Source organism: Ambystoma mexicanum, chromosome 9 (assembly GCF_040938575.1).
Source record: "Ambystoma mexicanum isolate Mex_15411 chromosome 9, UKY_AmexF1_1, whole genome shotgun sequence".
In the NCBI taxonomy this organism is placed as follows: domain Eukaryota; kingdom Metazoa; phylum Chordata; class Amphibia; order Caudata; family Ambystomatidae; genus Ambystoma; species Ambystoma mexicanum.
Window position 1 is genome coordinate 436,133,221 of NC_090931.1, and position 23,725 is coordinate 436,156,945.

The 23,725-nt window shown below is 44.5% G+C and overlaps 1 protein-coding gene across 1 annotated transcript in view; it reads right to left on the reverse strand.

Moving 5' to 3' along the window:
- Positions 1-23,725, reverse strand: part of MMP28 (matrix metallopeptidase 28) — a 417,865-nt gene that overhangs the window by 169,428 nt on the left and 224,712 nt on the right. Inside the window, exon 4 of the mRNA XM_069614923.1 lies at positions 17,175-17,396. Within this exon, the coding sequence (XP_069471024.1) occupies positions 17,175-17,396 (222 nt within the window). The remainder of the gene's footprint in view (positions 1-17,174; positions 17,397-23,725) is intronic.

The following is a 23,725-nucleotide window of genomic DNA, read 5'->3' on the forward strand; positions in this document are numbered from 1 at the left end:
TGCGGAGGGACTCTCTAATAAGACCTTGGAATATTTTGACCTAAATAAAAGGGTCGTTGATTGCCCAATTACAAGATGGGAAGCGTATAAAACGGTCCTGCGTGGGGAAGCGATGTCCTTGGTGGCTGCTCACCGTAAGCGGCACATCGAGGCGATCGTCGAGGCAGAGAGTCAGGTGGTCAGGCGGGAGGAGGCCCTGATAACAGCCAAAGAGGTTTTGAGGAACACTGCCCTGGATAAAGCTCCGACGGCCCACTGGTCGGTCCGGAGTCAGATTTATGAACAGGGGGACAAAGCAAGCAAAACTGTGGCCTGGCTAGAGAAACTGGAACTAAGTAAGGTACAGGTAAGGGCCATTCAAGTGGATGAGGAGGAAACGCTGACAGGCGACTCCGATATCGTGGAGGCCTTTTCTAATTACTATGAGCGACTGTACTCCCCCCCCACCTCCCCATCCCCCACCCAGCGGTAGGACCTACACCAGGCACCCCGAACTTCCTTGATTCAATTACAATTACTCGGCTCTCTAGACAACAGGCAGACAGCTAGACACTGAGCTCACCGAAGAAGTGGTGGAAGCATTGACGCAGCTGCAATCAGGGAAGACTCCTGGCCCTAACAGTTTTCCAGTGGAGATATGGAAACAGTTGGGCGGGACACCGACAGGGCAAATGCACTGCATGTTCCTCCGCAGTAGAGAGCTGGGCATGATAAGACTCTACGTACACTACTATAGGGTGGGAAGCAACCTCGCACTGCGCTCAGAATGCTCGAACGCTCAGTATGGGAGGGTGGTATAAAACTACCGAATATTCGCATCTACTATTGGGCCACACAAGCAGGGGTGGTAAATGAATGGCTGCATGGCGACCCAAGGCTCCCACATACCCGAGTAGAAATGAGCGTCAACAGCTCTCTCCCCCCTCCAAATACTGTACGAGGACAACAAATGCCTGAGAGGAGTACCAAGAGGGTCACTCCATACCCGCTGAGTCTGGGAGGAGGAGCACCAACACATAGGATGGGGCGGCAGACCTACACTGATCCAGCCCTTGTGGCATAGTGGCATAAAATACATCTTCCTGAAATACAGAAGATGGGAGAGGGGTGGTGTACGCACACTGGCAGAAATTATTCAGGAGGGGTGACTGGTAGACTTTGATACCCTGAAAGGGAAACACGGGTTACAACCTATGGATCCCTTTAGATACGCTAAGCCCTGAGGTGCAAAGGGCTGCTACATCACCGTTTGGCTGTGGCAAGTGAACTGACCTACCTGGAGGAGAAATAGCAGATTTTGGAGTACTGGAAGTGCGTGTGCCTGTACCTTTAACATTCACTGCTGGTCACCTGGTCACCTGACCTGGTCACCTGGTGCATAAGGCCGCCTCCAACGCCCTTGCGGCGCTAAGCCCTGAGGTGCAAAGGGCTGCTACATCACTGTTTGGCTGTGGCGAGTGAACTGACCTACCTGGAGGAGAAATAGCAGATTTTGGAGTACTGGGGGTGCGCGTGTGCCTGTACCTTTTACATTCATTGCTGGTCACCTGACCTGGTCACCTGGTGCATAAGGCCGCCTCCACCGCCCTTGCGGCGCTAAGCCCTGAGGTGCAAAGGGCTGCTACATCACTGTTTGGCTGTGGCGAGTGAACTGACCTACCTGGAGGAGAAATAGCAGATTTTGGAGTACTGGGGGTGCTGTGTGCCTGTACCTTTTACATTCATTGCTGGTCACCTGACCTGGTCACCTGGTACATAAGGCCGCCTCCACCGCCCTTGCGGCGCTAAGCCCTGAGGTGCAAAAGGCTGCTACATCACTGTTTGGCTGTGGCAAGTGAACTGACCTACCTGGAGGAGAAATAGCAGATTTTGGAGTACTGGGGGTGCGTGTGCCTGTACCTTTAACATTCATTGCTGGTCACCTGACCTGGTCACCTGGTACATAAGGCCGCCTCCACCGCCCTTGCGGCGCTAAGCCCTGAGGTGCAAAGGGCTGCTACATCACTGTTTGGCGACATGGATCGTCTGTTCTATTGTGGCAATCCTATTATGAGCCGTGCTATGTATCCCGCATTGCCTGCATCAAGGACAAGAGCCCAAATAAAACACATGGGTAAGCCTGAGGAGCTACCAGCAAAACGCGACAGGCACAACCAGGTGAGCCAGTATTTTTCATGTAACTCTCTAACGCAGTTAATTGTGCAGCCTGGTGCCTGTTTTCCTCAAGTTGTCGCAGAGGATACACGAAAGGCTGATGTTGCTGTGGCCCCAATTAACACTGGACCCCCAATAACACTCGACTCAGTTCCCTCAGCTGTGCCCTTGCAGGCGAACATTGTCAATATGACTGGGGATCTCCTCGCATTTTCTAAGGGTTCAAAGGAAGCCTGATACAGTAGCATCAAAGATGGACTTTCTGTCAGGGCTGGAGTGGGGGTGTGCCTCCCGACGGGTGTGGAGACTCCTGTTCTGTCGCCGCGGCGCAGGCTGAGTGTGGCGGACCCGCTCTCCGCGGTGTCGCTGTTGCCGAGGAGCGCAGGGGCGGAGATTGTGGCTTGCTCGGCACTGCATGACGACACGGCTGGGGGGGAGTTTGGAGGTGGATGATGTGGTCACTGCCGACGAGGGATGCATCTTGCATGATTCGGCGGAGGCCTGCCGTGACAGTCGAGAGGGGACGGCTGCCAACCACCAGGGGCTGCCTGTGGCCCCTCTCTCCGTGTCTGACATCGAGGCATCTAGAGGCGAACGCGCCAGGGGCCAAGAGCGCGAATGTCAGGTAAGCTCCAACAGTTACCCTGCAACAATGGCGGACCCGGTTCTCCACGAGATTAGTGGTGAACGACATTATGATGAAGACGCGTTTACTGCTGCGGCCTTGCCGGGTGCCTGTACGCAGCCAAACTTGACAAGCCCAGATTGTAGGCCAGCAGTGTCTTGTGATGCTGTAGGGCTGCTATGCGGATCCCGGGTGCAGAAGAAAATAGGGGGTGTGTTTACCGTTGAGGGAAGGAACTCCTTAGAGGTGGTTTCAACAGTACTGCAAAACCTGATTGAGATGAATAAAGCACACGCTGGGAAACAGACGCCAGCGTCCACGTCTGAGCAAAATGGGGCGCGTAAATTACCGCAAAAAAGACAGTGTCATGATTTGACAGACGCTAACCGTGACATTTGGGGTTCTGGATTTTACAAACGTGCTAGGACTTTAGAGGCCGAGTCAACTGGCGAGTCCTCTCAGTCATCTGTGGGAAAGGTGGCAGAATCCCAGAAAAGGCTGACATCCCACCCCAATGCAATCCATGGCATGAGGCCGGGTCGACTAAGCCAACGGTTGCACAATTCAAGGAGTGCCGATTCAACAGATGATTCATCATCAGGGGACTCATCTCTTGTGGAGCGACCTTTTCTAAAAGTGCGAAGAGAGCGATTTGCCCCAAGGCCTGCGGCTCATGAGACGAAGCGAGAGGCTAAAGAGGGCGGTTTGGCACCTTGTGTGCATGTGCCCACAAACGATTTACTATCATCTTTGACTTCTGCAATGGAATCTCGCTGGCGCCGTTTACCAAACTCTATGAAACAATAAATGACAATGTGAAAGACCTAACAACGTTAAGTGCTCTAATGAATTCAAAACTATTGCATCTAGAAGCTTTGCACAGTGGACAGAGAAACACGCAAGAAAATGTGAACTAGAAACTTCTGGCCTCCCTCGCCTTAGTGAATGAGGGGAAACATAACGACATAATTGATAAAAAACCATTTGCATAAGTGGCAAGGGAAGCTCTAGCTCTCTTTCGCAAATCCCTTTTGGAAGCAAAAGGCGGCGAACAATCAGGAGCGTGTGCGGTCCAGCAGATGCCACGGAAGGAGCTGTTGACGGCACTCTCTATATCACACAATAGTGTTTCTGCACCAGAGACAGAAGCTGTTCAAAGGCAACTAAGCCATCGAGAAATTAATCTTGGTCCAAGGAACACGAGCTCAAAAAGTACACTTCTGCCGTCGAATGGCTCTTCTGTGTCAGCACCCACGGTGCTACCTCGTCAAGCGGCAAACGAGCTAGTAGAGTGCGCAGTATTTGGTAATCTAAACAGTGAAAGCAGTGAACCCGACGGCACACTGGAAACTTCCTTCCACTCAGCATTTTTACAAGCTAGAAGCGCTGCAAATCTGGGACAACTTGATAGTCAAATTGCGTCGGGTTCAACTCTTCATACTACAGTGCCGGAAGTGTGTATAGGGAATACAACTGTAGATGTTGACGTGTCAAAGTCAGCAAGTTTGTTTCACATTTTTGGAGGCGCAGATGCTCCCCAACTAAAAAAGGTGGAAAGTAAGAAATCCAAACCTCTGCAAGCCAAGAAGCCAAAAAATCTGCCAGGACGTAAACTAAATCATCAAAGAGGTGCTCGCAAATTTCTGCGCAACATTAATGTGCTACAGATTGTGGATAAAGCCATCACCACACGGCTGAGCTCCGGTGTTGGCAGATAGGAAGGCATTAAGTTAATAGCAGAGTCAATGCCAAATACTTTGCAAGCAAGTGTCTCTCAGATGATTGAAGCCGAGAATACAGACCATGAGGAGTTGATGAACTTGTCGGTGTATGAAGACGGAGAAGTCACAGAAGGTCTTCCAGCGCCTAGTGGGATCATCGTGCCTAGTAAACAGAGTGAGGCGACTACTGGAATGAATGCTGAGGTTGCCATGATAAACCCTACTTCGTGCGAACCGCTGGAGATAACGGACCATTCAAACAAAACAGTCGCGGTGAAGGGGGGAAGAAGCTCCGTCATAATGCCGTCTGAAGTTGTGAGTGTAAACAGGGACCTGGCATATCTGAGCCCTGTGTTTTCTACTTTACAAGAAAAAAGAGACCAGCTTGCCATTAATCTACGAATGAAGCAGCTTGAGTCTGGCAGAGTGAGTCATCTACCGATGAATGTCTTAGCCGTGGAAAGAGAAAGATCTGAGCCGACTCTGACCCCGTGGTCTGCTGCGAGTTTGGACCGAAGAAAAGAAGTCTTGGATCAGCCAAAAGTGTTAGACAAATGTATGAATTGCAACAAAGGGCGGGAATCAGCGCACCCTACGGCTCATATCCTGACGATTAAATTGATGTTGGAGAGGCTGGAGTCTCGAGACAAATTAATTCTGAATCGAGCAAATGTATTAAGATTGCTCCACCATGTTCCTCGCCTACGTTCAGCGGGCTCCACGGACATAAAAATTGCAGAATTCCCTGAAGAAACATGCTATGATAAGGTGATTTTGCATGTTGACTGCAATATAATCGCTAATACAATCTTAGATGCAGGTGAAGACCTTTTGTCCTTGGGTTTTGATATCTTCAAAATAATGGAAAAGGAGCATGGCAAAAATTGGGAGAAAGACGTTGCCATAGGGGCTGCGTTAATCCCACAAGAGTTTAATTCATACCCAACTGCGAGGAAACAGCAGCCAGACAGGATACCACCGATGCCGATTGCCCAGAACAGCAGAACTGAACCGGTACCCAAGGGAAGGCTACCTTCAAGTGACTCCAAATGGGTGACGGTTATTGACCAGGAGGTGGTTTCAAGAACCAGTCCGATGGAGAAAATTCGTTTTACAATTAATAGTGACAGATCATTGGACGGGACTGCAACAATTTTAGGAGGAAGCCCGTCCTGTAAAGAAAGTACACAAGATTGGAAATGGCTGGCCAAAGCGTTGAATGGAAAAGTCCAAAGCTAACACCCGAAGGACGGAACAACGCAAACCTGTACTTTTGCTTCGTGGAACACTCGTGGCTTTCTCCATTTGCTAAATAACGATTGGCTTCAAGATGCACAATTGGTTTGTCTCCAGGAAACCTGGATGGGTGAGATGCCAGTTATCTCAGAGTTTGAATGTGCATTGAATCCAGCAATTAAGGCAGCGAAGGGGCGACCTATGGCCGGCCTTCTAACCATGATTAAACGGTCTTCAGGTTATCGCTTGTTAAAATCAACAAATTATACATCATACATTCAAGTATCTGGGATAGGCAAGTTTAATCACTTATTGAAGGACGTAGATGTGATTCAGGTGATCAATCTGTACTGGAACCATCGCTGTACAGGGACATACCCTTTTATTGACCAAGTAACGACGATCATCGATAATTTGCTGGGTTCAAATAAGGGGGTCGGAATCATTGTCTGCAGTGATTTAAATATTGATTTCTTCAAGTCCCTTCACCCGGAGAAAGAACAACTTGCGAAGGAATGGTTGGAGGAATTAAACACAAGAGGCTTTACGATGTTGAATGGCAGTACGCAAGGGGACATCCCGGCGAAGACGACATGGCACCACGATGGCCATGCGTTAACTATTGACTACATCTTTACAACAGACGCTCTTCATGCTAGGGTAACATCACTGAAAATTGTCCCCATGAAAAACAGCGATCATTAAATGTTGCAGTTAAAATTCCAAGAATCTGAAACTGTCCAAGGTAAAAAATGGACGACTAAAGTTGAGGTTGAATCTAATCGCCTAAGACTGAGACTGGATGAACAAGAGGTGTCGTTGCTGTACAAGCATTTTAAGTCAATGCCGGAGGAGGTAGAATATGCCTCGCTACTGCAACAATTTAAGGTTAAAAACATTGGCCTAAAACAATAGTTGTTTCGGAAGACTCACTGCTTCGATCTAACGTTGATGCAAGGTAAGAGATTGATGCGCGCCGAGATTTGACGAAATAACCAAGGCCCAGCGAGTGAAAGGATCAAACAAGCCTACAAGAACTGGCTAAAGAGCCACAAATTACCAGTTACAACATGATGCAGAGGCTATGTTAAAAACTCTCTCAAATAAGAACAGCGGGGAGTTTTGGCGTATTATTAATCGAATGGAAACATCGCAAGGAGCCTTACAAAGATGCACGGTGTCAGAGGTAGAGCGGGTAAAACACTTTACGACACTATACAACAAAAACTCGACTAATAATTCCTCAAAAGGTGGACGAGACAATACTATGGGAGTTGCACTTCTCGAGAGAGGAAATTCGAGAAGTTATTATGAAAGCAAAAAACTCTAGGGCTCCCGGACCTGATGGGTTGACGAATTTCACGATTAAGCAACTCCCTGACCTCTGGGCAGATTTGTGCTTTGACTTATTTGGAAAAATTAACTTGCACCAACAAACGCCTGCCTCATGGAAAACGGGGATAATTGTCCCAATTTTTAAGAAAGGCGATAGACCGTCTCCTAAAAACTACCGTCTAGTGGCCTTGTTAGACGTTTTAGGCAAGATCTACGCTGCATTGCTCCAAAGAAAACTAATTACTTGGGCCCAATCAGCAAATAGAATTGACGAAAGACAAGCAGGTTTTGTAAAATATGTGGGATGTTCCCTGAACCTACTTATCTTGAAGCTACTAAAGATGGAAGCACTTTGTACGAACATCTCAGTTTATCTCGCCTTTGTGGATTTTTCATGTGCTTTTGATATGATTGATAGAGAGCTTCTTTGGCAAAAGCTGAGGTTGTGGGGTTGCCCGGCTGGTTTGCTAGAGGCCATTAAAGAATTCCACACAGACACGTCAATTTCTATCCGCCTGGATCAAACGAGTACCCTGTCATCGCAGATCAAGACGCATAAGGGGGTGAAACAGGACTGCCCGCTGGCTGCGGCAATATTCAGCTTGTTCATTTCAGACATTGGCGATTCAATAAATTCGGTGCGGTCATTCCCACCTAAGCTCTATTCATCCAAGATAAGCTGGATTTTGTACGCTGATGACTTAGTAATTCTGAATGTAACCCCGATTGGGTTACAACGAAAACTTGAGGCAGTCCAGAAGTACCTGACCATGAACAATCTGAAAATTAATGCAGCTAAGAGTGAAATCCTGGTGCTGCACAACTTGAGAAATAAAATGCAAAGGGAACTAAGTTTGCATGGAAGTTAGGTCAGGAGCCACTTCGCATATCAAAAAGCGTAAAATACCTGGGCATGACGCTAATTTCCAGCATTTGCGATGCACCATGGTTACTCAAATCAAAATGGAAATGCGGACAACTAGCATGTCAGGCGCTACTTTTGCATAGAACGTTTGGAAAATTCTCAATGAGACCTTTGAGAGACTTCTATGAACAGAAAGTATCACCAATACTAACATTTGGGGCTGAGCATGCCTTTGGATGCTCGTTTAATCATTGGGCTTCGTTAGAGCATGTGTTCTGGACAAAAGCCTTAAGCCTTCCAACAGGCATTCTGACTGCGTGTATAAGATATGAACTGGCTTTAATCTCCTTCACGCACGGATTAGCTGGAACCTACTGGCACTATAACGAAAATCTAGAGCTGATGAGAGAATTCCGTAATTCCGATTACTTCACAATGTGCCATCGGATGGCAGAGACATTGTCTCCTTGTGGGTAAAACGCTGCGAAGATCTTCTGCTTGAATACGACATCAGTATGGAAACTCTTCAAGCAAATCCCTCAGCAGCAAAAGTAAAGATATGGCGAACAGATTGGGAAGCTACATGCAATGAGAGATCTGCCGCTAGAGCTATGGAAAACTCACCTGCTGAGGCAAGAGGATTTAATGTGCCACAAAAATACCAGCAGCTATTCCCAAATCCCAGGGTACGAAGACTCTTTATGCTGTTTCGATTAAATGCTCTACAAACCAAAGAGCCGTCCACCCATTGGGCCTGTAATACAGAAGCAAATCTTTCGGGCAGATTCTGTAAGAGCGGGACTGAATCGCTTAAACATCTGGTATTGTTCTGCCCGAAATTGAAAGATGAGCGGTCAATTCACTTGGCACGTTGGAGTGAGGATCATCCGACGTTATGTGCTGAAGAATGGTGGAGGCGAATGTGAAACTATTAATGCCTCTGACATCTTTTCTAGCACTGATTGACGTAAGGTTAAAGACATGGGAGGAGTCGTAGAATGAGAGACTGATGTGAAAGCAAGATGGACATTATATTTTGATTAAACTAGACAATGAAGGGACGGGTGGATGGGAAGGAGTTTGTGTTGGATTGTGTGTTTGTTTGCTTATGGGGTAATATAGCTGTTTTCTGCTACGAGACAATCAATGTGCCCTTTCATGGTCCCTCGGTGGGCCGCTGCTACGCTTCACTGACAGCGGAGCGGCTAACAGCTGCTTGTCTGCCGGGGGTCTGTGCCTTCTTGACACCCAATCCTCGTCACCAATGTAAAAACGGGTCCCCACAACTTGAAGTTTATGACACACTTGTCTTTATTAAGATTCAGCTGGTTAACAGACCCCCAGAACTTCCTTCATCTGGGCTGGACAGTCACAACTGAGTATAAACATTCTTTGTAACATAATATAACATAACAAGAACCAGCATTCCACATGGAGCTTAGTCCGTATCAATTGTAACCTGTGTAACTATATACATGAACTCATATATAACACTCTGCATGTACACCGTCCTCCTGATCTCTTCTGGTGCTTCCTCCAACCTCCTTCTGAACACAATTGTCCAACCTCCCCTACACTGCTTCCTCTTCTCCTTTGGCCCTCCTTCCAGCCAAGTCACCTCTCCTGATGTTCGTTTTCAACAGCACCTAATATATATATATATATATATATATATATATATATATATATATATATATATATATATCTCTCTCTCTCATTTTGCCACCAAATCTCTCCAATGCTACATCTACAAATACCTAAATCATTTTATAAATGCCTGCGGCTTACTCATATAGCAGGCTTCCATTGCCCCAGGGAACCACTATTTTATTCTTGCTCATGTGTTTGTGTTCATAAGTCTTACGATTGAATTAGTTATTCATGGATTGTCTATGGCTTCCCTGCTGCATCTGTTCATCCAACATTCTCTGTGGTGAGGCACGGTACTAGCCTTGACTAAGACTGGGTGCCATTTTGGAATTCGACATCGCTAACACAGGGAGTGGGACTGCTGCAGAGTTCCACATGCCACGGTCACACGAGGTCTGGCTTGGCCATGTATGCAAGTCAGTAAAAGGTTTCTTGATGCTTGGTTACCCATGCAAGATGTTTGAGTGGGGGAGCGGTAATGCCCATTGTTAGGTAGGATTTTCATCTTCATGATAAATCTCCCTGACCTGTGTCAGCTCCAGAACGTTTTCCTTGGACTTGGTACTTATTTAACCTTGTCCCTGGGTGAGCGGGAATCCTTTTCACCTCTCACCTAGTCTGCACAAAAAAAGAAGGATGCACAACCTGCCACCCATGGTGCATGTGCGGTGGGATAGAGCACACCCTGCAAAAATGTGCCAGTGGGCTCCATGACCAGCAAACAGAGTGCAGAAAGAGAAGCAGCACTTTGCAAGTTAAACCCCAAATGACATTTGCTTTGTTGCCAAAAACTCCAAAATGCCCAAAACACAACACTTTTCAACATTCAACAAAATTCATGTATCAAATGAAACATTGTAAAACATACAAAGTCTGAAAACTGACAGCCTATGCCAAAATCGGGGTGCAGTACCCGGGGCTACCTGAATGACAGCTGTTAGTGGAGTACTGATGAAACTTTAAAATGACCTAAAACTAAAAAGTCTGCTGGATTAGCAAACATAAAAAGGATTGTTGCCAAAATGGAATACAGATTTTAAGTGTGTTTTTGATCCCACAGATTTTAAGGTTAAGAAAGAAAGGTATTTATGTTTGAGGCAACAAATTTGGTTTTGGCTGGATTTAAGAAGTTAATTAGCTTGGCTAAAGCTGCAAGAATTGGAAAAGCAGGTTTTTCTCCCAGAAGGAGGGCCTTCCTCTCCGCAGGAACTCACTGGGAGGTGTTAATTGCGGGTTAGAACAGAATCTTATCTACAGAAAGCAAAGGGACAATGACAGAGCTTCAGCCCAGGAAACTGGAGGTGTTAAGGGGGTCGTAAATGGCTTCTGGAAGGAACAAACAAGGCAGGGGATTCCCCTGGACTACAGGGAGACAAAAACGGGTGGACCGTCTGTTGCTAAACATGAACAAAGAACAATTCTTTAAAAGAATCATAACTTGTCATCCAAAAGGGTGAAAAATATAAAAAGGACAGAGTTGTTAATTTTTGGCTGCACGTGTGAAGAGGCGGTAGAACTGTGTGACATGTTCTGAACAGGAATGGCAATATATGTGGTTTTATGCAAAATGTATTAATGTTAGAATCGTGAAAATTTACACACGCGTCCCAATGTTACACGCACCTTTGTGGAAAGTTGCATAAAATTTGGAAATTGTGTTCATAGCAAAAAGGGCAACATTCTGTAGAAAGTTGAGACAAGATCCCGCCGCTATGGGGTTTTGAGGAATAGCTGCTACATAAAATACGGCATCTTTGTGTGCGATTTGTATAAAGGTGACCAATGTAGAAATGTACATTTAGTATCAAATCCGATTTTGAGACCAGTGGCTAAAGGGAGGTTTCTGAGGATTGTAAAGCAAACCATAAAATGTGACATCATCTGGCCTTGATCCAATCACTCAAATTGAAAGGCGGAGATGAAGGATGGTCCTATCCCAGCTCACAGGGGCAAGCTTAGCTAAGCCGGCCCATACACCCCCTTTGTGATGTCATTTTAAAGGATAAATAGAGACAGCTGACAACAAATAGGGACTAGCGGATCCAGCCACTTTCCTGATTCCGGCAAAGCACTCTGATCCAGCATTCTACATCCAGCTTTAATATTCTTCCAGATCCAGATGCCAAATCTCTTGCCAGCAACAGAGAACCATTGATTTCCAGCAAGGCCCAAACCCTCAAATGTATTCTCTCTACCCAGTAAAGCGCTGTGTGGTGCAAGAAGGCCTTTTGAACAGTATCCTGAAATTCTCTGGCTGGCCACTACTAGGTCATCCAGCTGATTCAAATACCCACAGACTAGGAGGGCATATCCTGTGCAAACCTGGCGACCGGCCTAGATGATCCAGTAGCATGCCTGATTTGCTGTCTTTCCTAGACCAGACCCAATCCAATGACCAGAGCAGATGCTCCCATTTAAAAACGTATCCTGTGAGTATTAATAGGAAGAACTGTGGCCCATAGTATATTTACTTTGCCTTATCCCTATCTCAAACCCATCCTATCTTTCCTTCAGAACCAGTATTGTTAGAAATATCTTTAGCTGACCCTTTTCTCATCTGAAGAAGTTGAGTTGCACTGATCACGTGACTGTAAGATCCCTGTGTGGTATTCACTTTTAGCCTACTTAATTTGATTTCCTGTTTTATGTGGTTTTCATTCAGATTTGTGAGTCTTCTGTAGCAGAACCATTATTGTTTTTTGATTTTTAGTTGTTAGAAATTCATATCTCATTAGCTGGTTGGCTTCCATAAAGGGAGATTCTATTATTTTCTTAAGATACCCCCTTTTTTGCAAATCTTTGTGTTGTATCCACCTGCTTCATGAAATTGTTTTCATCTAAGCAATTATCCTCATCCTCATGAATAAACTACACAGAATTCTAAATTTTAGTTTGTATGGGTTACTGCTTGGTTGCATTTAATAATGAAGGAACTAGATGGCTTGTGGTACAATTCAGAATTTATTTGGTCTTTACTGAAAGCCAGTGACATGTGTAAGCATAAAATGGAGTCTCTGCTATGTTCTTCAGTGAATAGCAAATACAGTTTGTTGCTATTCACCTGTACTTCAAATTGCTTCCAGTCACGTTCAGTTCCTTTTCAGATGATTAAAAAATCTGAAATATATCTAAGCCACAACATGGTGTTGTCAGTGCAATGTTTGTTTGCACCCATACAATCAAGTGCTCCCCCAAGCCCATGTTCAAGGTGTCATAAATAGGTGCAAACATTATGCCCACTTCTGTCCTTTTCTCCTGTCCATAAAATACACCACCAAAGAGAAAAAGATTAAGTCAGCATCTGAACAACCATCTCTGAATGTTTGAAATAGTTCTGCGATTTCAACTTGCATTATTGACAAGCTTACATTCCAATTTGATGGTCAAATGATGTGTATAATAAGGCTATGTCAATTGTTGCAATAATAAAGTTGTCAGGTTTGCCTGGGTCAGATCTGATCTCCACGGGGCAGCAAGGCTATCCTCCCAAAAACAGTGCACTTGAGAATAGCTACCTCCAGTACATAGGGTTCTGTGGAAAGACAGGAGGAAAGCCAAAAGGCGCTCTCCCTTGCTGCAAAAATGTAAGACACATTGATTAACAATCTGTTAATCGACCTACTCCGTGCACACACCACAAGCACCAACTACCTTCCCGCGGAAAGCTTTTGTTAAGCTGAATCCGCTACTAAATCTAATTTCACCTAGGCCAGAGACCATTGTCTGGATGACCCACGCAGTGAAATGTTCCCGACAGGTGGCTCTGGTGCACGATTCACATGGGCCTGTCCCGAGAGACACAATGATGCCGCTAAGGGACAAAGAACAGGGAGTCCCATGTTCCAAGCTGGAAGAGAGGAAACAGGTGTACGACAAACAGGTGAGTCCAAGCAATTGGGTATTCAGTATCCAAAAGGCATCACAGGTTCATACTTTCTTTTCTTCATTCACTAGACCATCTTTCATCAGACAGGCCAACAATAATGCACAAGAGTAATTTTCAGTTTGACGAAAAGCCTAGAATTTACAAATAGGTTGGTTAAGGGAATGTTCAAAGTCAAAACATTAGTGTTATATGCGAGGGCACCAATAACAGACTTGGACAGTCAAAAATAGCAATGGAGATCAAGTGAAGGTCACACAGGCAACAACATTGCCGGGGAGTAATCCACGAAACTAGGTCAGGAGTGAGCTGGCATTGTAGCATATGTGTATAATAGAACAAGTTCACCAAAAGCTGGCATGGAAAATGCAGGAGAAAACCCAATGGACAAAGAATGGTCAAAAAACAGTCATTTAAGATTTCCACAATCAGTCCCATTTCACGTATCTTTGGCCGGAGCAAAAGTAGTTGAGAAGCATTGCGGAAGATGCTGTCTTGATTCTTATGGGCGCTTCCTTGTTGCCATCACTCCGATTGTCTGGGCCCATGCAGGCTGGGTAACATCATCACGCCTGACACATGGCGATGCCTCAAGGGCCAGCGTTAGTGCCATTCCAAAGAAGGATAGCAGCAGCACCAGGGAACACTGACAAAAGTTTTCATCCTGTGGAGTTGTTTATTTCTCGATAGTACATCTGTGGTATCCCTTGGGTATAAGGGCAAACTTGAGATAAATGGAAAAAGGTACACCATCTGTACATTTGGATGTATTCTCAAAAGTCAATTGTTTGAGGATACAATGGCCCTTCTTGGTGTCTTGGTCATTGATTTATGGATCTTGGGTAAGAAGTAAATTAGCGGAATGGTTGGAATGTCCTTAGTCAAAAATGTCCTTAGTCAAAAAAAATGTTCTTCTATCAGTGCATCATTGCACTAACAATCTATGATTAGTCATATTCTTTTTTTTAAATCGGGGTGTTCATTTATATTGCCATTTTTCATAGACTTTTCTGTCCCAAACTGCTATTTTAGATTTTTGTCCATAAACCTGAACAACCATGAGCTCCAAATTGTCCTCTTCATCTCTTGTTTAAATGGTAATCATTTTGCCTCTTTTTTAGAGTTCTGCTCCTATACCGTTCTGTTTTTTAATGTTTTCAATTTAATTTTTGTTCGTAACCAGTCTGAGCTTTTCCCAAAAGGCTTCAATGCTACTGTTCAAAGGAGAGAAGTACTTGAGCTTTGATTTATTTCAATTTACTCTGTTCAGTCCATGTTGTACCATGCTATAGTTCTGTTGCCACTGCCAATTCATCCTATCCACCTAGCTCTATTAGTGTGGATAGTGTGAGGAGTCAGAAATGAGAGCCGGACACAAAGTTATGGTATTCTGAAAGTCAGAATGTTTATTAAACAAAAGTGGGTTCAGAAAACGCCTCTCGCCCTATTCTAAAGAGACTTCCCTACCTAGAAAACTAAAACTAAAGATCTGTCTGTGCAAAGTAGTCTGTAACTTAAAAGCCGTCCTTGTGTCCAAAACGCCCTAAGCTGACCTTCAAACAAGAAACAAAACAACAAAGGGTTAAAGGAAATGTCTTTGACTTGATGTCAGCAAAAAGTGTCCACAATCCAAAAATATACGGATAACTCCAACGAAAAAGAAAATTCACCAAGGAAACACCCTTGGATCCAGTGGGTGGGCCCCTTCCCCTGGATTCTTAGGTAGGATGGCAAGTGTTTATCTTTATCTCACAGTTCCTTTGTGTCTTCACTGTACTTAAAACGTTCTTGTTCAAACAATACATTCCATAAGATTCTTTAGCTCTTCTTGTAACTTGTGCGGATTACCTGGTATACTCCCCTGACTAAAATCCTTCTATGGGTTTTTCAGATCCCCTGGTACTCCCCAGCCAGGTATCTTCCCACAACTTCAGGTGCCTGGTGTACTTGTCTGCCAGGACTTCTTTCCTGGGCGTCTCAGATGCCCTGGTATACTCCTGTGCCAGGTATCTTCCCACAATGTCTGAATTTCTTGTAACGTTTGCGGATTACCTGTTCTACTCCTCTGCCAGGAATCCTTCTATGGGTTTTTCAGATCCCCTGGCATACTGCCCTGACAGGTATCTTCCCACAATGTCAGCTGCCCGGTGTACTGGCCTACCATGACCTCTTATTTGTTTCACTGTTTCACTGTTCTTTTCACAATACCACAGTAGCATATACTCTAAGGTGCTCAGTATATTTGCTTATGGTAATACTTGCTTCAACTTTCCCCCACACTGGCATCTCATCTGTACTTGCTTGGGGTTTGCCTTTGGACTTTATCTTGTCTGCATTCCAATATTCTTCTTATTGGGTATTGAACTGGTATTGGGTTTTGTCTGTATTCAAACCACTTTTGAGTTTTGTTCGTATTAGCAATCTCATATTGTTCAATCACTTGGTTGCATGCGTGTTGGTACGCCCGGTGTCCAAAACCGTCGCAGGCAGGCTCATCAGTTGTTCCCAGCTTCTCTGACTCTTGGAGTGCCTATGTGATGAAGCTCCCTCATTAGTGCGGCTTCTCGCACTGTGCAGACTTTCCCACCAGCGTTTCCTGTAGCTCAGCGATCACTCACTAGCTGTCTTCCGTGGCCTAGACCAGAGTGTGCTGCCTCTCTGCACGACTGTACCTTAGGAGCTCCTCTGCGGCTCCCAGTGCTTCCATGGTTCTTCAGGGGTGCCTGCTGTGCCTCTCCTCAGTTCCTGCCACACTTGTATGTGTGTCTCGCATTCGAAAGCCGCCGTCGGAACGTGCACGTCTTTCCTCTAAGTGCTTTTGCTTGCACTGGTATCTCCCGCACTACCTTTTCCATTAGTGCGGATGCCATTTTAAAATGTCTGGCCACTCTAGGTTCATCAAAACAACTAACCTGCACGTTAAGCTTCAAGCGACTCTTGGATTTAATGGAGTTGAAGTCCATAGATGTTAATGGATTTCCTGGATGTGTTGTTCAAAAATCTCACATAAAAGGTACATCAAAAACAAGACGATGTTATGTATGAGTTGTGAGTGTTTGGGTCATAGATGGGGACATGATTAGTGTGATATAGAGCAAAGGTTTTCTGACTTTTACTGTACGGGGTAACAGTTAGGTGAAAACAAGCCAAACCCCCCCCCCAAAAAAAAAAACACACGACAAGTTAAACCTTAAAACTTACTTAATTGTTACTTCGCAACACTTATTTTAAATAATAGGCCACTTACATTAATGCTATATCTGAAAATGAGTTTTTTACAGTAGTGGTGTAGTGAGAATTAAAGTTTCGTTTGTAGTTTGCAGGACTCTGACAGCATTAGGGAGCAACTTTATTTGGACTCTTAGCATTCCAAGGCTTTGTCTAGACTGAGGCTAGATTTATTGCAGATTAGCAAGTGATGTGCAATAGCCAAGAAACAAGTTTATAATTCACTCTGGATCATGGTGACAAAACAGAAAGAAGAAGTGGTCTTTACAATGAGTTGAGACCTGTGTGCCGTGTGGCAATTTCATCAGTGTTTTAATATTTGAAGAAGTGAAGATGCTTGTAAAAATATGTTTATACAAATGAGAGGTTACAGTATATAGTACTAAGGAGGAGGACAATATCAGACAAATAGGGAGATTGGTAAACCATCAGAAGGATCACAGTGTAAAAAAGCTTACGAGGAGTGAGGGTCAGCACCTGGGCCATCAAAAGCATTGCGGATGCCATCATTGTGATCGCCATGGAAGAATGTCAAGCGGATGTCTGCCGAGCCATCTCTTGTCTCCCAGAATGTCAATGATGAGACGTTGCTCCATAGCTGAAATGCTGCTTTTACTGCCAGCCTCACCTGGAACTCAGACAGATACTCCGGCCAATTTTCTATCTTGTATGTCAGATGGCGTTTATACCACTTTTTATCTGCAAGAAGCAACAGAAGTTAATTTGCTACTCATTTTCATATATTAGCCATTATCACAATTGCCAATCAAAGTTTATACCTAGAAATTGGTTATCCTTGCCTTGGAAATCTACAACAGTAGAACATTCAAGAGAAAATGATAAAAGGATCCCAACTAGTGAATAACCCCTTGCTGGAAGTAAGGGAGTATCATTAAAGAGAATGTGGTCTCTAGAACCCCATGACGCTGCCTGTGATGGTTTGTCTTGTGACAGGCTAATACATGTTTGCAGTTAAATTACAGGAGATTGATCATCTTGGTGTACACAACATGCTGAAAATTAAATTTCACACTGTGGTAGGCCAAGCTGTGGGGGGTATGTGACACATACAATATTTGTTGAACTATGGCATTTATTCAAAGAGCTAGTCAGGGGTAAGGGTTGGTTTAATGTCTACAGGTCCTAGGGATAAAACTACAAATTATATAATTCTCTTCAGCTGAACTATGCAAAGATCGAAAAGTCGTAAAGTGCTCTGGTATGCGTTATCCCCCATTGGGCATTCATATGCTTATACCTCCTTGTCTCTTTCAGAGACACCTCAGTATAAAAAGAAATATGTTTCAATTGGATGGCCAATTAAAGTTCAAATTCATATTCTGTGTAAGTCCATAACTCCAGGCTACCCTAGTCTAACAATGGAGATGTTTCAAAGTTCACAAACCTACTCTTACAAGTCCAACCCTCTGCTTATCGTAACAACAAAGGAGCCGTCAGGTTAGGCTCCAGTAGCCATTACTCACACTCTGGTGACGTTCTTGTTTTCGCTATGCTGTTCTAGTACTTCTTTTCAGTTTGATTTAGTGACTCTTGACCGATTTCGCTACCCTCAAAATCTCCACAGGTTTATCATAGAGCTTAATTTGACTTGGGGTGGCTAGCAGGTACCTCTTGGATCTTGGTTCTATTCAGTCTCCTCGCCAGACCTGTCCCAGAACTAGATTAGGCCCAAGAATTCTGATAGGTCCCTCCTGAATCTTGGGTCTTTTCAATTTCCTTATCATGTGTCTTCAGGGCTGTGGTTCTGGATTTCTTGTCCAGTTAGTCCCTTCTGGGCCATGCTTTGGTACAGGTTTGTCAATAGATCCTTTCTGGACCTTGCTTCGCTAAAGGCCTTCTGAAAGTCTCTCCTGGACCTTGTTGAGGGTCAGAGTTCTTAGGAGGTCCCTTCTGGACCTTTATTCAGCAAGGTTTCCCTGCAGCTTGGTAAGTAAGTCCCTACTGGACCTTCTTGAACCTTGGTTCTGGTTCACACCTCTTAGCAGGTCTCTCCTGGAAATGTGTTCAAGAGGCCATTCATGGACCCTAGTTCTGGTTCCAACATCTTAGCGGGTGCAACTGAATATAAGGGGTATTCCTCCCTCTCCATTAGAGTCCTTATCATACAAACAATAATACTATGCCCTTCTGCCATGAGCTAGACTCTCTCCAGATTATCCTGTGGATGCTGGTGGGGCCTTAAGATCTTGGCATCCCAGTTCCCTCAATGAATGGGAGCATCACTCCTAACCCACCAGTCAGTCTTCTTTTCAGAGTTTCCAAGTGCAAACTGGTTGCAGACTTGTCTCTTTCAATTGTCCACAGAGCTTTCCGCCAGTCGGTACTTCTCTTTGGTGTTTTCTCTATCTATCTCATGTTTTATCTCACCCGGGAATAACTTTGTAAATGGAAAAACAAAGAGGTGGGACCAAGCTCGATTTGCCTATGGTCTTTCCCCTTCAGTAATGGCTTGGCAAGCAAAGAACGATGGTCTGGAGGGTTGCCCAGAGCAATGCCAGAGGTTAAGATTCATTCTAAAGTTTCCATCCATCCATCACCTCTTTGTTTTTGCTTTGTCACCCAGAGTGGGACAGGTATGCCCAGATGTGGGTCCTGTGCCTGCTGGACCTAGAGACCCAACCTACCCCTCACTTATGAGGCACAACAAGGCCGAAACATGTTTGGTGATGCTTGTGGTCTCGTGCAGAAGGGATGTGACCTAGCAGTTTGGGCTGGATTGCCCCTTTTGGTGTGGGACCAGGCCTGATTTGCATACAGTCTTTCCCCTTCTGTAATGGCTTAGCAGGCGAAGAACGATGGTCTGGAGGGTTACCCTGAGCAATGCCAGAGGTTAGGATTCATTCTAAACCTTCCAGCCATCACCTCTTTGTTTCTTTTAGTAAATGGAAACAGTTTGTAAATGGAAGGCCCGTAGTCTATTATTAGAGGCCTCAGTCTTAAGTAAAAATGACTTTGTAAAGTCCAGCTTCTTTAATAGTGGGCAATTATAGAGACATGTGTTCAATTGATTAAAGGGCTGTTGGTCTTCAAGAGTCCATCTTAATACATTGGACTGTGGTTTTACCCTTTTCTGTCAATGCGGTGGCCAGTGTAGAAAATGAGGTAATGACTCAGTGATAGTAGCACACTTACCCTAAAACTGATTTTATATGTTTTCTTGCAAGGGTATGTTATTAACTGCCTCTGCCTTCTTTTCTTGGGATCTAATAAGGACAACCCCTATTTAAAAAATCCCAAATATTTAAAGCATTTGGTGCCACTGGATTTTCTCTTAACCCAGTTCCTTATAGGGCCCGGGCAATCTTGTAGAAATAGTACATACGATCTGCCCACATGTTAGTATAAATCCATTAGCCTCTGATCGCCAAATAGCAGAACAGTGAACTTGTATAGTCCATAAAGTGTAGCAAAAGCAATCTTTTCCCAATGACCTGGGGAAAAGGATACATGCCAATCTCTCTTTGTGCGGTCTAAAAGGTAACATATATTTTGTGCCCCACAGGATTCTACCTGCTCATCGATTGTGGGCAAGACATAGGTGTTAAAGAACAAGATCTTGTGGGTGTGCCTACAGTCAATACAAAACGTCCAGGTTTCTTCCAGGGAACTACTAGAGATGACCACTGGCATTGCCACGTCTCACCTACCTGAAGCTCCAACATCTTTTATTTACATGCTCTGGGATGATTTCCCACTAGGCATCAGGAACTTGATATGACTTAAAGTGGCCAAGCTGGTACAGGAGGTATGGATGTGGTGGAAACCCCCCTTTACGTGGCCTATGGTTACAGTAAACACGTCCAGAAACTAGTATAAAATATCCTGTAAATATTGTGTTTGATGCCTATTTTTAAGGCAGTTTTTGCACAGCCCTATGCTGAGCGCTGCAAAACCACAAATGCCTTAACATTGCGGGGTTAACACACTCAGCCAAAAGGGAAGTAGCATGGCAGAGCCACAGAGCCTAACTCTCCAGAAGGGCTATGTAGTGAAGTGACTTGCAGGCTTACTTAGGTTATAACGAGAATTCATTAACAGTTACTTAAGTTACAAGAGGATAAGTACATAAGAGGACAGGACATAACACTGGCTCCCATCACCCAGGATGGTGAGCTCTAACTGCCCAGGGGTGGAACCCTAAGGTAAACATTCTAACACTCACAAGGCAACACTCCACATGACATCACCAGTTCATCACATACACGGGAAGACAGCATATAAAACATCTCCTTCCCTTATTAATATATATATATACACACACACACCTCCCTTTCATATATATACACATCAACAATGCACCTTTTAAAGAGGGTAGGCTACTCTGAAACCAACGGGAAAGTACTATTCCCTTCACCAATAAATGGTTAGATGACAATCTCACCATCTTCCTCCTTATGTAGTGCAAGATCATCTAACCAGAACTTATCACACAAACACATCAGTTTGTATGCTGTCACAACTATAGCATTCCTTCCTGCCTTCACTGGAGGCGCTACCTCTCAGAAACCTTGTGATACACTCAACAGCATACCATATGCTAATAGTGGCGCTACCACTCTAAGGCTTCGCGAACTACTTTACCACACTCACAGATCAGCATACACACTGCTGATACTGGGGGCGCTACCACCCAGACACATAGCAGCACACCTAACCGCTCTCACTAAACATCTTGCTCTAATATAACAATGGATGCACTACCTCCAACTCACACACACACAAGAATTCACAATGCTGATACTGGTGGGGCTATCATCCAGATATAGCTTTTGTAATATCTACAGTCACACACTCTCGTACTGTACCATACTACGCTCACCTTACACCACATTATACACTATGAATAAATTGGAGGCGCTACCCCCATAAGATCATTGCAGGTACACGACTTTGCACACTAACTGACTAGACACTCATTGATCTTTCATTATCTTAGGCACACTCTTCTTCTGCTGTTCATATAGTGCACTATCAACATCTCAACCCAAGACAATATAAGTTTTGAAACTATTAATTTTGCATAGTGTAGTCATTAATGTCAGGTTACATTTGGTTTTGCCAGGACCAACGCAACTTGCTAAAATTCTTTGTAGTTGCTAAAACATAACCCTGCAAATCCTCAAAATCATTAGTTCTACCACACTCTCTCATGGACATGTAAACTCTCTCACATCATCTATACTTTAATTGTCCATGGAAGTCTATATTTTTCCTTAAAATCTTAAAATATGGTAAACTTCTACTCACTAACCCCGTAAAATGCTCTTGACACACATGCCACGCATGTTCACACTGTTCCATAATCATCATCTCTTCTCTGTTACTTCTTCTCATCCTTGCGCTTAGCAAGCTACATCTGCTTATTTATTCATCATCTACTACCATACTGCTACTTACATTTTATTCACATATAATACGCATACTCAATGCTACCTCTCACAAATGATCAGGCATACTATCAAAAAGATATATTCTTCTTCCACCTTCCTGAACACCTACAATGCTGCTTCTGCACTCAGCGTACTTCGCTTCCTATTGCCATGTAACAGTTCTCTAACAAAGTCTGCGTCACTTCTTAATGACAACTGCCTTACTGCTTCGCTTCGGCTTATATTTTGCAGGGCAATGCATTACTTCTTCGGCAATTTCATTGCTGTCACAGAAAATATGTTACCGTTTCCACTGCATTGTCGTCTTATCTAAACACAAATCCGCGGATCTATCCCTTCCGTTCGGACTCTTCCGCCTGCTTGCGACGTTTGAGCGACTCATCTGAAGGTCCTTTCCTCAATTCTCACGTTGACTTTCACCTTTCACTGGACTGCGGTGCTTTGTTTATTTTCCTACGCACCGCTCTACTCGGCCACATTCAGAGCGCAACGGTCACTCGCTCTGGCATTTTCGATGGCATTCGACCCTTTGCGTTCACCAGCTGCACTGTGTTTGATGTCACTAGTCACCTCCTGGCCTCAGAGCACGTCGGATCTCCAGCTCCCAACCGTCATGCAGCTGTAATAATGTTTGCCTCAGCTACTTGACATCACGGTACGCTTCTACTTCAGGTGCCAAAGTTAAGACCTTCATAACGCATCACATTTTCAGCCCCATTTCCCAAGCTCAACATCTTCTCTCATCTAGATATGCCACGCTGGGCACTGCAAATTCAAGCAGCTTATTTCTCCTTTATGGGGCTCTCTTGTTCTCATTCCTGGGGCTCTCACTATTGCTTTTCATCTATCCCCTTAACCTGTGATGCCGTTTTAACTTGTAATTAACGGGCACGCTTAAGCATTTTTCCTTAGATGAATCCTTGGTGCCAATGAAGAATAGTCCAACACTTGTTTAGTTGAGTGAACCAGGTTTAATAAGACATGGTGTACAGACCCCTCAGCACAACCTTGACTTGAGCAGATCACAACTGACAACAGCACTACTGAACACTTACGCGTTTTTCCTTATGGCCCTTATCCCTTCTTCAGCTTAAAGGGGCACAGTTTACAGTTTTTCTCTTATAGCGCAGCACCCCCTTTACTTTTGTTCATGTGCACATGTTCTACATTCATCAAATAGCCCTTTTTCTTAATTCCTTATTCATAGGTTTCCCTTTTTCTCCATATGGGCGTAGCTCCTTTCTTTAGCTTCCTTTCGTTTCATGGACCTTCTTGTGACTTCAACCCCTGGACTCAGCACTCCCTCCAACTTATGGACAGCTGATCCCTACTGTGGGCTTACTTGACCCCCTTTGGTGCTCTGAGTGATGGGTCGTACTTGACTTGGGGGCAGTGGTGTCCTCCTTCTTGTCCTTTTTCCTGCATCCCTTGCATCAGGCTTCTTCAACTTCTTCAGGTTTCTCTCTTTTTCTTTCACTTGGGTTCTTCTTCAAGACCAACTCGTCACCATTGTAGTGAAGTGACTTGCAGGCTTACTTAGGTTACAACGAGGATTTATTAACAGTTACTTAAGTTACAGTTACAAGCGGATAAGTACATAAGAGGACAGGACAGAAC